Raw genomic sequence first — 13017 nt, 5'->3', positions numbered from 1 at the left:
AGAAAGACCAGTGTGGTCTGGCCACAGATGTCAAGGGGTTCTATGACAGAAAAGGATGAGCGCTCTAAAGATGTGATAACAACTCAGGCTCATCCAATTCTGGAGTGCATGCTTCTAATTGTCTCCAATGTTTATGAGCCATGTGGTCTTGGATAAGTCACTTAACCTCTCTGAGCAAAGGTTTTCTCATAGATTGAAGATAGTAGGCTAGGGTAGTGTGATTTTCAAACTTTTCCAGTTATCCTTTCTTTAAATAAGATCTCACTGGAACCCCAACTTATAACTGTTTATTGAACAGCCCTAATTTTATGGAACACAAACATGATTAGTTTTTCCTTTCTTCCAAGCACCGCCTTCAAACATCTCTGCTGAGCCTCCCTTCCCATTCCTAAGTACCATCTCAGGCAGACCTTGGTCGCTTTTAGCCTGCGCGAGTTAAAGCTTCAATCTGATGTCCAACATGGTGCCCACACCCTCTCATGTTCCATCTCTCTGGCCCATGTTTGTGGGACCCACATTGGGGAGCACAGGGTATGTCTGTTCTTTTCCAGCTCCTTCCCAACGCTCTCTGGGCCTCCATCCATCTGCAGTGGTTAGAGTCAGGTGCACAGATGCGGCCTGTGCAGGGGCCTTCAAGGCTCTTTCCCACCTAGTGCGGTGACGTCACAGCGGTCAGGCCTTTGAGACAGGGTTCTGACCAGACGGCTTAAGCTAGGCTGCCTTCCCGGGTGCTCATCGGGCACACAGGAGACCTACCCATTCTTGCCCTACCTGGCAGTGGGAGGCAGGCTGCCCCCTGCTGCCCCATCTGTCCTGCCCTCGCTTCTCTGGCAGCAGGCACAGGAGCAGATTGACAAGGACTCTGGGGCCCAGCTGGGGAATGGGACGTGGGCGCCTGATACGTGGAGGCCCCACGCTCAGTGTGGACAGTGGCAGGCAGCACCCCACCCTCCACAAGGAGGTGCAGGAGGGCAAAGCCACAGCCCTTCCCCAGGGCAGGGGTCCCTTACGGGTGACTGTCAACCCCCACTGCACATCGGAATGCACGAACAGCTTATGAAGAAGTGCCAATGTGCAGACCCCACTCCAGGCCGGTGAAAGCAGCATCTTGAGCGAGGGGTCTGGGACTATTTCATTAAAGCTCCTGAAGTGAGGGTACCAGGCAGCCGGGCTCGGGAATCGCTGTCCCGCTGCAAGAAACTCCTGTCAAATGACGGGCGCAGGACCAGTTGCTCCGGGTTCTTCCTTTTTAAGGTAGTGGGGGACACCAAGGAATGGCTGCCCTAACTTTGAGGGGTTAGATACAAATGCAAGGTAAGAGTTCCCACTCCCCATCTCATACACGTGTTTTTCAAACCTGCCTTAACAGTGGCCCCTTCTTCATAGGAAGTCTTGCCAGAGCCCACGCAGAACTCAGCCGGAGTTAGAGTGTGTGACCGCAGCAGGGGTGGGGCCCTGGCGCGGGGCGGTGAGCCTGGGCTCTGCCGGCTGTGTTGGAACCCCCTGGACGAGACCATCACTCAGGCCACCTTCAGCTCACTCCAAGAACTTCTGTTGATGTTAGATTGGGGGTAGGAAAGGAGCCGGAGACGTGGGCGGAGTCTAGGGAAGCAGGCCAGCTGGGTACCCACAGCAGGGGGAGGGGTCAGGCGGGAGTTGGGGGGGGGGGGGGGGGAGGGGAGGGGGCGGGGATGCGTGGCAGAAAGGACCCAGGCTCAGGAGAGGGCCTGCTGGCTCCCCGGTTCTGCGGAGCAGCCACCCCGGCAGCAGAACCCCAGCGAGGTGTACTCCTCCATATGCCCCTTGAGCAGGGGGAAGACAGACAGCGGCCGCAAGACCTGCAGCCACCACCCCCACCGGGGCAACAGGTGGAAGGGCAAGAGGAGAAATCTGGCAGGGATGAGGGGCCCGCTACAGAGCCCCTCTTTAAAGTCCTGGACACGCCTCTGAGCGAGGGCGAGGAGCCTACAACGCTGCCCGCCCAGCGGGACCGCGGGCACAGCGTGCAGATGGAGGGCTACCTGGGCCGCAAGCACGACCTGGAGGGGCCCAACAAGAAGGCATCCAACAGGTGTGTGGGAAGAGGCTGTGGTGGGAGGGGTGGGTGGCTCTCAGGGACGTCACCAGCAGAGGCTCTGCTGGTGAAGTCCCTGAGAGGGCGCCCTTTGCTTCCCGGGTTAGGGCATTGAGAGCTTCTGGTTACTCCTCCGCCCAGCCCAGGGGCTGGCTGGCGTGTCAGGGAAAGCCTGTCTTCAGTTCTGGCCCCAAGTTCAAATCCTATGACCTTGCACAGGTTACTCAGCCTAAGTTAACGTCTGTATTTGTAAAACAGGGGTGTTGATGGCAGCATGTCTTCAGTGCAGAAAGTGTGCCTGTGCACGGGAAGAGCTTGGAGAACACTACTGTTTGTTCTTATCCTAGGGCTGGGTGGGTCCATCTAGGCACTAACAATAGGACCTTGCCGGAGTCCCGCTTTTTACCAGTCTGGGCTTCAGTTCCTTACCTATAACACAGGAGAGGAGGAAGAGCGGACAGCGGGGTTGGTGTACGTGCAGCTGGAGGGTGCTCGCCAGACCATCACACAGCCACTCCGTGACCTTGAGGCATTCGTTCACAGGCTGTGTCCTTTCCTGTCCCTGAGGCAGTCATGCCCTTAGGTTTGGTCTGAGGATGCCTCTGGGAGCCCCGCCTTCAGGCAGTGGGGTCCCAGGAAAATGGGGCAGCATCAAGGTTGAAGCCAGCCACATTCCCAAGGCCACTGGCGGCACACGGAGCCTGTCCCGGGGGATGCCTAAGCTAATGCAAATTCCAGAAATGAATTTGGGGACCCCACTGTCCCGAAGAGGTTTATTGCTTATGTGGAGAGTCCACCAGGAAAGAGGAAACTACTATTTATTGAGCACCTACTGTGTGCCAGGCATTATGATAGGACTGATAAAATCTTCCTAACCACCTTGCAATATTGAGGTTTCCATTTTCCACATAGGAAAAGAGTCTCAGATAGGTTAAGTCACTGATTTGTCCAAGGCAGGATTTTATTCCAAGGCCCAGTTCCTTCTAGCAACTGCCTTACTCGGGCTCCAAGGACGATCCCCCAGCTGAGCGTCAGAAATCTGGGCTTTGCGAAGTCGCTCTGCTGCCAGCTCCGTACAGGTCAGGTTCTCTCTCTGACCTTCCAGTCCTCCCGCCCACTGTGCCCTATAGTTCTCCACATTCCTGCCCTTCAAAGGGAGGGAGGGAGAAGGAAGGAGAGGAGGAGGAGGGGGAGGGGGGAGGGGAGAGGGAGAAGGAACAAAAGCTTCAATGTTTCGCACCATTCATTTCTGTGAAAATGCAACACGCTTCACGTTTATCAGTGAAGCAGCCCCGCTTAGCCCACACACGAGTGTATAAGCTTCAGCTGTCACCACACACGCCAGCTGAGACGAGCCTTGGCACACACCAAGGAGCTTCTTTTAAAAGCGCTAGTACAGTGCACCGGCATGCACCGACAGAAGGAAAACTACCAGCAACCACCAAACCAACCCCTGCTTTATTCATTCCACAGTTCTGTAGTGAAAATCAAACATGTTGACGGATGTGGGAATGCTCTGAAAAGTTTACACGGTTGGTCTTAGAGTCAATAATTCTGCTTCTAAAACTGCATCTCAACATGCACAAGAATGTTCACCGCATTAACTTGTACTGTTTAAATTTCCAGTGTCACAGGGCCCGCCAATAAAGGGATTATTTATATCTGTGATGAGATACCACACAGTTATTCAAAATTACTTCAAGAAATATTTGAGGATATGAGGAAACAGTCATGTTAGTGTTAAGCTTGAAAGCAGGACATAAAACTGGTTATACAGTATAATCCAATTTCAGCTAATATACAGAGGTGGACAAACATAGGTTTACAGTTGTAATATAAATAAATACAATGAACAAATAATAATATAAGAATAAACTGTGTTTTGGGTACTCACAACTGTAGTAAAACCTACTCTGATCCACCCCCGTATGTAAGTAGGAAAAAACGTGAATATGCGAACAGAAAAAGACTAGAAGGAAATATATTCAATGTTAACCAGAGTTCACTTTTTGTAATGAAATTACATGGAGATGATTTTTCTACAGTAAGATGTACCACTACTTACCAGGGCGGGACGGTGTAACAGGAGAGGCACAGCTGGAGGAGCTGAGTACAGAGAGCCGTGTCAGGACTGCGGGTGACCTGCCTGTCTGCCCCGTTGCAGGTCCTGGAACAACCTGTACTGTGTGCTCAGAAATAGCGAGCTGACCTTCTACAAGGATGCCAAGAACCTGGCGCTGGGGGTGCCCTACCACGGGGAAGAGCCCCTGGCCCTGAGACATGCCATCTGTGAGGTTGCTGCCAGCTACAAGAAGAAGAAGCATGTCTTCAAGCTGAGGTGAGGCCCGCCCATCCACTGCTCCTTCCCCGGCGATTCGGTTTTGCATCAGTGGCTGGATGGGGGTCCATGACATGCCTGAACTGGCCCTCAGGGGTTGTTCAGATCAAAAAGGCTAATGGTCCAAGTTCTTACCTCTCTCCCACGGTGCTCTATGTCTGAGGGGGCTGTGGGACTGAGCCAGCCCTCTGCCCAGGCAGAGGGCTCCAGAGGTGGCCCCAGGACAGGAACCCTTCTGTCCTCCCAGGTTGAGCAATGGCAGTGAGTGGCTCTTCCACGGCAAGGATGAGGTAAGTGCTGAGCAGCCCGGCCCAGACCCCCACTAACAAAGGGGCAGGTGGAGGAGGCTCAAGCCACTTGACCTCGAGGCTCCCTCCCTCAGAACGGGCAGTCCTGGGGCTCCTCTCCCAGCCTGTGCGGGCTCCTCCCCAGAGAAGCGTGAGGCCCTGACTCTCCCGCCCCACAGGAGGAGATGCTGTCCTGGCTGCAGGGTGTGAGCACTGCCATCAACGAGTCCCAGAGTATCCGCACCAAGGCCCAGAGCCTGCCCTTGCCCTCCATCACTGGCCCTGACACCAGCCTTGGCAAGAAAGAAAAGGAAAAGAGATTCAGCTTCTTCCCCAAAAAGAAGTAGCCTCTTGTGGAGCCCCAACAGGTGGGGCCGGGCAGTGCCACTGTGCCTCCCTCGACTGCCCAGGACAGGCTGCGGGCGCCCTCAGCCTTGACCACGGCGCTCCTGCTGCCTGGTTGCCTGCTGCCCGCTGCCTGCCTGCTCCGAGTCACCAGGCGGGGCTCTGGGGACCATGCTGTACTGCAATACCTGCCTTCACCTGCCTGGCCCGATGCCTGCTCCCCCACCATCTGCAGAGCAGCTCCTGGGACAGAGGCTCCCAGCTCCACTGGGCCTCCAGGCCTGCGGGCAGAGTACGGTTTTCCCAGGCTCATACCCTCCTCCCCACCCCATTCTTGGGCTGAGGATGCACCAGGCCCCCATGCCCCATAAAAGCTGGAGAAGGCTGACGGGTTCATCAGATGCTGCCCACTCCCAAAGCAAGTTACTTGGAGTCACCCCTGACTTAGTCAAAACCAGGGAAAGGGAAGAAGACGCTGGAAATACCTGACCCACCCCTGGGGCACAAGGACAGAGCCTTCAGGTAGGCCCACAGGGCCCTAGGCCTGGGGAAAGGGCTGTTGGGGACTGTGGGGACACTATGGGCCTCCTCCCCACTGGGCTTCCTCAGAACCAGGTCTCTTACCTCAGGGGCCACCACATCCCTCCCTCCAGCCTCCTCCCACCAAAACAGCAGCGGGGGCACCCTCCAAGGTCTGTGGGTCCTAAGTGCAAGGGGCCTCCACTGCCTCCAGCGTCCCCTGCTGCCAACCATGGGCAGTAGGGTCAGGAAGCTCTCCAGCAGTCTTTTTAAAGCTTCAGTGAGAGCTTAGGGCTAGAGCTCAGACCTGAAAGCAGCAGACAAGTCCCGACACTGCCTAAGGCGCTGCCTCTCCCCTCTGGGACGTCCCCCCAACACCCAGTAGCAGCTGAACCAGCAATATCTGACTCAGACCCAGGAGCCCTTAGAGGCAGTACGGTCCCCAGATACCAGATGGACAGCCCAGCACCTGGAGTAAAGCAAAGCCAAATGCCCAGTGGACAGACGGCCAAGTTCATGCATGACCTATCACCCTGGGGTGGCACTATGGCCATACCTGGATGTCACCACGCATCTAATAACCCATGGACAGCTGGGACAAATGCTGGCGCCAGGGCCATGAAAGTGTAGCAGCCCTTGCTCAGCTTCTCCTGAAGGTTCTGCATGCAGGTGCAGAAATCACCAAATATCTACTCCCCCGAACCCCATCCCCACCCAAGCACAGCCAAAGGGGCCCTGCAAACTAGACCCCCGGGATAATCCTTCCCCAGGCTGTGACAGTCGGGCTGCCAGATTGAGGGGGGCACGCGTTTCACAAGGATTTCCACCCCCCACCCTCTGAAAGCAATACAGCTCCAGCCTAGCATCTTAACTGGGGTTAAGGTCCAAAAGAGGGTCAAATTGGTGGCAGTAGGTGTTTCTCTGGGAAGACCAGAAAGGTCCCCGGGGACTGCTATTTCTATCACTCTCCCCATGGGAAGGAGCCCCAGACACAGCGAGATAATTCCTCCAGAACGCGGGTGAGGCTCAGGTAGAGACCACACGGGTCGGCATCCAGGGTTCCTGGGCCTTCCCAGGAGCACTTAGTGCAGGCACACCTCGGGATCAAGAACACCGTGTCAAGGTGAAGCTGACTTCAGCAGACGAGAACCACAGGAGGGTGACGTTGTCTTGTGGATTCTGACACCCCACCTCTGTAGCCAGGGTCTTCACTTGGCCTCTGTGCACTTACCCGTACAGCCCTCTTTGTACCTGCAGGGAGCGTAGTCTAGACCATTCACCAGCCTCTCTACACCTGGAGAAACCAAGGCAGGAGGCAGTGAGAAGACCACTCATGTGGCAGTAAAGGCCTCCAGGACACCTGAGGGCACGTCCTGCTCCAGAGTAGGGAGCACGTTCCTTGCTGAAGAGCAGGTGGTGGCAAGAGTCCCTCCACTGCTGCCGTGGGCCAGTCTTGAGGGAGCCGGGAGACAATGGCTCCAACCTTCTGCCCTCCCTGTGCACCAAAGCAGCGCCTGAGCGAGGCCCCACCAACGAGCAACTCCACAGTCCCAAGAATGAAAAGGGCCTCAAAGGAAGCGCTAGGACTTCACCACCACCCGGCTGCCCCCCACTGTCGAGGGCGGCCAGCTGCATGTGACCCACCGTCTAGTGCCAGCTCCTGCACATCCCTCCATCACACAGGCCCCAAGGCCCTCCACCAACGGGACAGACATTGCAGGCACCCTGGTGTGGGAGACTGTGCCATGTGCAGGCTCGGTACCTGGTACCCTGGCACAGTTTTATGGGGGTGGGGGGTGTTTGTTTTTGGTCCTCCTTATATTTTCTACTCTACAATCTTTTAACAGTACTCCCAGACTAGGTCGACACAGCTCCAGTCCACACCAGCACAACTGGCAGTTTAGAAGGAGCTCCTTCGGGGCGTGGTCAGGTGGTCCTCCTTCCCCTTCATCCCCTGGCCTCCATGGGCTCTGGCTGAGGGGGGTGTGGACAGTTCTTGGGCTTACCTCCCCCTTCCCCCTACCAGCACCCATCACAGGAGGCCTGTAGAAGGCTCAGCTCCCACCCACACCACTTCCTGCCCTTCGGAGGGCGAGTAGGGTCCCCGAGGATGGTCCTGGATGCCCCTCCTCCCTTCTGTGGGAGGAGACAGAGAGCCAAAGGACCACAAGGCTTGGTCCCTTGGACGAGCAAGCTCAGGGAGGTCACAGTGGAGGAGGCAGCGACAGGACTGCAACCCCATGGGGCACAGACCATGCAATCTGGGCCTCGTCCTCCACCTGCTCACACGTGCTTCCACCAAACAGAGGAAACCCATTTACTAGTTTTTCTAATAAATCAATAATAACACTCTGTATTTCTCTCCATTTCTTATTTGACAAGCCTTGTTTCCCTTTGACTTGGGCCAAGAGGGCTAGGTGAGTGAGCAAGGAGGGAACTGTACCCAAGACTCTCTGGCTTGTCCAAGTCTTACAGGACAACTCTGCCAGCACCCAGGTCCCGAGACCTGAATTAAAGGTCACTGGGCTGCGCACTCTACCATTCTGAGGGCCTGCTGCAGGCCTTTCCCCACAGGGCTCAGGACAGAGACCCGGCTGGACACCAGCATCACCGGAACGCCCTGCTTGGGGCACATCTCCAAAGGTGAGCGTTCGTTTGGTCTGGGTGGATGGAGTGCAGGCACAGCCGTTTCTGAAAGGCTCCACCGATGACTCTGATGGGTAGCCAGTGAGAATCACTGAGCAGGTTCCAGGTTCTCAGACATACCTAGATGGTTGTGTAAGAATCACCTGGGGAAAGTATTCACTACAACTTCCCAGGCTCCACCCACTGAAGCTCTGAGTCAGGGAGTTTGAACAAGTCATCCATTTCTTTCAATTTACAGATGAGGAAAAAGCAAGCGTTTAGGTGACCCAGGTAGATAACGGCAGCGCTAGAACCAAAACCTGGGTCTTCTGACTCTCACTCCATTACGTCTGTGGGCCGTCAGCATTATCACCCAAGACCTGCCTGGTAGACAAGCCAGCTCTCTCCTCCGAAGTGGCCACGGAACATTCAGGGCAGCTGGCAGAACACGGCCCATCTCCGCCCTGTCTGCTGCTGCCCAGCAGAGGCTCCACCAGCCCTGCCCCTGCCCTGAACCTCCTGTGGCCCTGAACCAGCAGACCTGGGGTGACACCTGAGGACCGGTCTACCACTTGAGCTCCACAGCCCTGTTCCTCCCAGGCCCCAGACAGAAGAAATGGCAAAAAAAAAAAGGCTGGTACCCCATGCAGAAAGGGTAGAAAATGCAACCAGAAATAGAGAGGCAATCTTAGCCCTTTTGGATCAGACACTTTAAGAATGGGATGGAAACTGAGGATGCATCCCAGGAAAAAATGTACTTGCACTCCTCACCCAATGCTCCAGGCCACCTGGAGACATTTCTGGGCCCCAGGTTTAGAAACCTTGCCTCCTGGGACTCACTGAGGGAGAAAGGAGTAAAAAGCACCAGACATTAGAAACCTCTGCCTATTATTAGAAAAATGTTCCCTCCACTCCCCCATCTCTACTTTCTTTAGTTCAACTTCGGCCCTTGAGAAAAAGACCTAAAGGCTGGCATGATGTCCCTGCCCCCAAGACAGGATGCCAGGCTGGGGGTCGACAGAGGAGCCCATGGAAGCACAGCAGCCAGGAACAAGTCCCCTCCCATACTTCCTGCTGCCCCAGCTCCCCACGAGCACCCTGGTGCCTCCTACTTCATAAGCATGGATGGTAGGAGCGGACGTCTAAGCTCCCCCCACAACATCCCGCCTCCCACCCCCACCACGATCAACTCTCCCCACTCGAGCCAGGCCCAGTAAGGAGGCCACACACAGAGGTCAGTTGGTCAGCAGTGGTTATTGCACCATTGGCAAATAATGAAATGTGTATACATTAGCGACAACCACAGGGTCAGCGAAACAATCCACAGAAGTACCTGAACGGAGTCCCTTACATTCTTCACAGGATGGGAATCAACAGGGAAAACACACACTCACGAACGCACACAAACAATAAATTACGGATCTCATTCCTGCCCGGATCCTAAGAAAAGGCATGGCTAAAGAGCAAAGCCTCCCAGGACCACCTTCCCACGCCTCCCCCGGCGGGCTCCTTGGTCTGGCAGTGGCCAGCTGACACTGGGGGCCTGAGCAGGGCTTGCTCTCCCTGGGAAGAGGTGATCTTAAATATCTGGCTTCTCACCAGAGAACTGGATATAAGCGAAGTGGCCACACTGGCCTCAGAGGGAAGAGGGGCCCCATCTGGACCTGTGGAAGGTCACCGTGAGCTTGTGGTGGGGAGGCTGTCCACAGCCTTTCCCAGAGCCCTGGGTGAGGCTCCTGTAAGGAGGGTGAGCCCAAACTTGTGGACATATGTCAAGGCTCCTCCTCATCCCCCAAACTCCTCCCTCCCCCAGGACTCAAGAGTCAACCTATAGAATTCAAGGCCTGGAATTTCTCCCTCAGGTTTCTCACTATGCCTTGCTGGCTTGGGTCCACTAGGTCCCTGGGACCCTCTTCCTTCGGCTGGTACTCGGCTGACTCCTGCAAATCCTGGCCCTGCCCCTCTATGGCCGCTGCTGAGCTCCATCCAGGGCCTCTGCCCTCCTCCAGCCCCACCGCAGGGCCAGGCAGGGGCCCCTTCTCCATGACAATCACCCGCCGGTTGTTCTCCAGGGTGAGGTCTGCAGTGACATATAGGGCCTCCTCTGTGTCCAGCCCACTTTGGGGCAACACCCCAGGAGACCGAGACTGGGCAGCCTCTGGGCCGCCCTGGCGCCTCTTGGCACTCAGGCTGCAGCAGCGGCCCACCCTGCCTGACCGAGGCGGCTCGACCATGCTCTCTGGCACTGAGCGGCTCCGGCTGACGGGTGGGCCTCGGGACCGGCTTCCCTCGGCCTGGACGGCCTCATCATTGGAGGCGTACTTGGAACAGAGCTCTCGGACGTCAGGCCAGTTGAAGGTCTCAGTGTCAAATGGGCTGAGAGGGCTTCGAGTGGCAGGCCGGGCCCCTGGTGAGGTGGTCCTTGAGTTGGCAGCAGAAGGGATGGAGAAACGCCGCGGTGATGTCTCCCCAGCCAAACAGGGCTTGGGCAGGCTGTGCTCCTGGGCCAGCACCTCCTCGTGGTTGAAGAGGGACAGCACTGGCTTTCTCTTACCTGTGAGGAGAGAGAGCTGCCTGAGTCGCTGGGCAGGAAGGGAGAGTGGAAGTGAGGGCTCTGAACTCCTGGGGAAGGCTGGTTGGTGGGGTTTTGGGTGTAATGATGGAAGAGAACCTTCATTTACCATCCATGGTCCCTTTATCAAAGGGAAATGGGGAGAATAAAGAAAAGGCAGTGGACAAGGGGTCAAGAGTTGAAGGACGAAAGACGAGAGCTTCTGCTCTCCTAGAGAAGAGGGCATGGCTCCATTTCCTCCAAAGGTCTCTGTTCCACAGGAAGGACAGGGGGAGGGCGGTGAGAGTGCTCAACCAGGGCTGCACGGGTGGTCTCAGCATTAGACCAGCTGCCAGGGCTCACCCCGGACCTTGGCCCTCAGTGTGGGGTCCAGCCTTCTCTGGTAGAGGTTCTTTAGGGATCCCTTTTCCCCAAAAGCCAACTAACTCTTAAAGGGCTCTTCAACCCCAGACTTGTGGGAGGGGCCCAATCCCTACCCCCGTCACACCTTTGCCACCGGATGGTGATCCAGCCTCCTCCTCTGGCAGGTGGGCAACAGCGGCAGCTGCATTTTCCCATGGCAGTGGTGGTCTGGCTGTCCCTGCCTTGCTCTTGATCCGAAGGCTGTACTGGCGGGCCAGCTGGTAGACCTTGTTCTTGACTCGCTCACTCACGTGGCTGTCCATCACGCGGGAGAGCTGCACTATGCAGGGGTGCAGCGGGGCCACCAGATCCCCCTGGGACCCACTGCTCAGCTCCTTCACCAGCTCCTTCAGCTCGCGGGCCAGGTGGGCTGGGCTGGGCCGCTGGGTGGGGGAGGTGCTCTCTGGTGAGGCAGTGGCTGACTCTTCAGTGATAGCTCCTAGCTCGTGCTCCTCCAGGATGAAAAGCGGCTCATGCAAGTCAAAGCCATTGGCCTGACCTTGGCCTGGCCCCTTCTGAGGACTCCCTGAAGAAGATTCCATACCTTCCCAGATTTTCACAATTTCTGAAGATGGACGGAACTCAGCATCTGTGATAGGAGCTGGGTCACCAGAACCTGCCCCTACCTGGCCTGGTCGGTCAAACAGGGTCCATGAAGCTGGCCTGGAGCCCACCTGTCTCTTGTGCCCCAGCGGGGCCACTGGCTCCGGGTCCTGCCTGGGAAGGTTGTTGATCCTGAAGACTGAGTTCCTCACCAGGCCTTTGGGGATATAGGAGAGGCTCTCCCTGCGCCGGACACTAAAGCCAGCATCATGGTGCTCTGCGTTTTCATAGTAGCTCTTGATTTTGTCCAGCAACAGCCGGTCTCGTGTGGAGAGCATCGATTCCTTCTTCTTGCAGGAAGAAGACCTACTGGTCTCTGCTGAGCAGCCTGGGCTTGGGGGCTCTGTCCCATTGACAGAAGGGCCACTCTCCGTGGCCACGCTCACACCGAGGTCGGCTGCTAAGGGGAGCTGAGAGCTGAGGGAGTCCGTGGTGCCGTCGCACCGGGCCAGGCCCTTCTCGCTGCCCTCCAGGCTGAGCACACTGCTGCTCCGGCTGGGCAGCCTCGGGGTCCCGAAGCCAGCGGCCTTGCTGTCCTCCAGTGCCAGGCTGCTCCGCCGAGAGAAGCTGCTGACAAACCGCTCAGCAATCACACTGGCCTGGTCCAACACAGAGGGCGGCAGGAGGCTCTCGGGCTCCTGGGCGGTCCCCATTTCCTCCTCCTCCTCCTCCTCGTCGTCCTCCACCTCCTCCTCACTGCTCAAGGCCTTCATGTTTTCAGTGCTCTTGGCCACCACAAAGTCCACCATGTCACTTCGGTGGTCCAGCCCCAGCAGCTCCCGATGGGCATCAAGCTGTGTTCCCAGGACTTCTGGAGACTCTGTGTCTGAGGGCATCTCCTCCGAGCTGGGACCTTCCACGGCAGCAAACACCTCCGCCTCTGATCCAGGCTCAGGGTCTGGCTCAGCCTGGGAGAGCAGAGGGAGCTCACATGAGACCCAGGGACAAGGGAGACAGCACGGCCTGCCTGCTCAGAGCCTGGTGAGAGGGGGCTGCCGTTTACGACAAAAGGGGCAACAACTCCTCAGAGGGAGGAACGTGATGCTGCCCCTTAGTGACCCTGCAGCTGCGGTGCTGGGCCCACAGTCCTCAAACCCAAGGAAAATTCTAGGAATGTGGATGGGAAAAAGTGGTGGCATCTCTCTGTGGCAGCCTGTCTGGGAGCTACACGGACAGACAAAACACACAAACTCAGAGCCACAGCACCAGTACTGAAGCAGCACCTGCCCAGTGGTGAAGCAGCTCCCTATAG

At 56.7% G+C, this 13017-nt stretch overlaps 2 protein-coding genes across 11 annotated transcripts in view; one reads left to right on the top strand and one right to left on the bottom strand.

Moving 5' to 3' along the window:
* The window catches only part of SPTB (spectrin beta, erythrocytic), a 118464-nt gene extending 110545 nt beyond the window's left edge, over positions 1-7919 (top strand). For both annotated transcript variants that reach the window (XM_053673288.1, XM_053673289.1), the window contains exons 33-36: positions 1812-2071; positions 4239-4412; positions 4660-4702; positions 4879-7919. In XM_053673288.1, the coding sequence (XP_053529263.1) occupies positions 1812-2071; positions 4239-4412; positions 4660-4702; positions 4879-5046 (645 nt within the window). In that variant the 3' untranslated portion in view covers positions 5047-7919. The remainder of the gene's footprint in view (positions 1-1811; positions 2072-4238; positions 4413-4659; positions 4703-4878) is intronic.
* Positions 7920-9423: 1504 nt separating this feature from the next.
* Positions 9424-13017, bottom strand: part of PLEKHG3 (pleckstrin homology and RhoGEF domain containing G3) — a 39959-nt gene continuing 36365 nt past the window's right edge. For all 9 annotated transcript variants that reach the window (XM_053673274.1, XM_053673273.1, XM_053673277.1 and 6 more), the window contains 2 exons: positions 11248-12673; positions 9424-10742 (listed from right to left, as the gene is read on the bottom strand). In XM_053673274.1, the coding sequence (XP_053529249.1) occupies positions 10012-10742; positions 11248-12673 (2157 nt within the window). In that variant the 3' untranslated portion in view covers positions 9424-10011. The remainder of the gene's footprint in view (positions 10743-11247; positions 12674-13017) is intronic.

Source organism: Artibeus jamaicensis, unplaced genomic scaffold (assembly GCF_021234435.1).
Source record: "Artibeus jamaicensis isolate MK-2021 breed Jamaican fruit bat unplaced genomic scaffold, CSHL_Jam_final contig_851, whole genome shotgun sequence".
In the NCBI taxonomy this organism is placed as follows: Eukaryota; Metazoa; Chordata; class Mammalia; order Chiroptera; family Phyllostomidae; genus Artibeus; species Artibeus jamaicensis.
The sequence above is the reverse complement of the archived record's forward strand: the minus strand, read 5'-3'. Positions and strand labels throughout refer to the sequence as shown.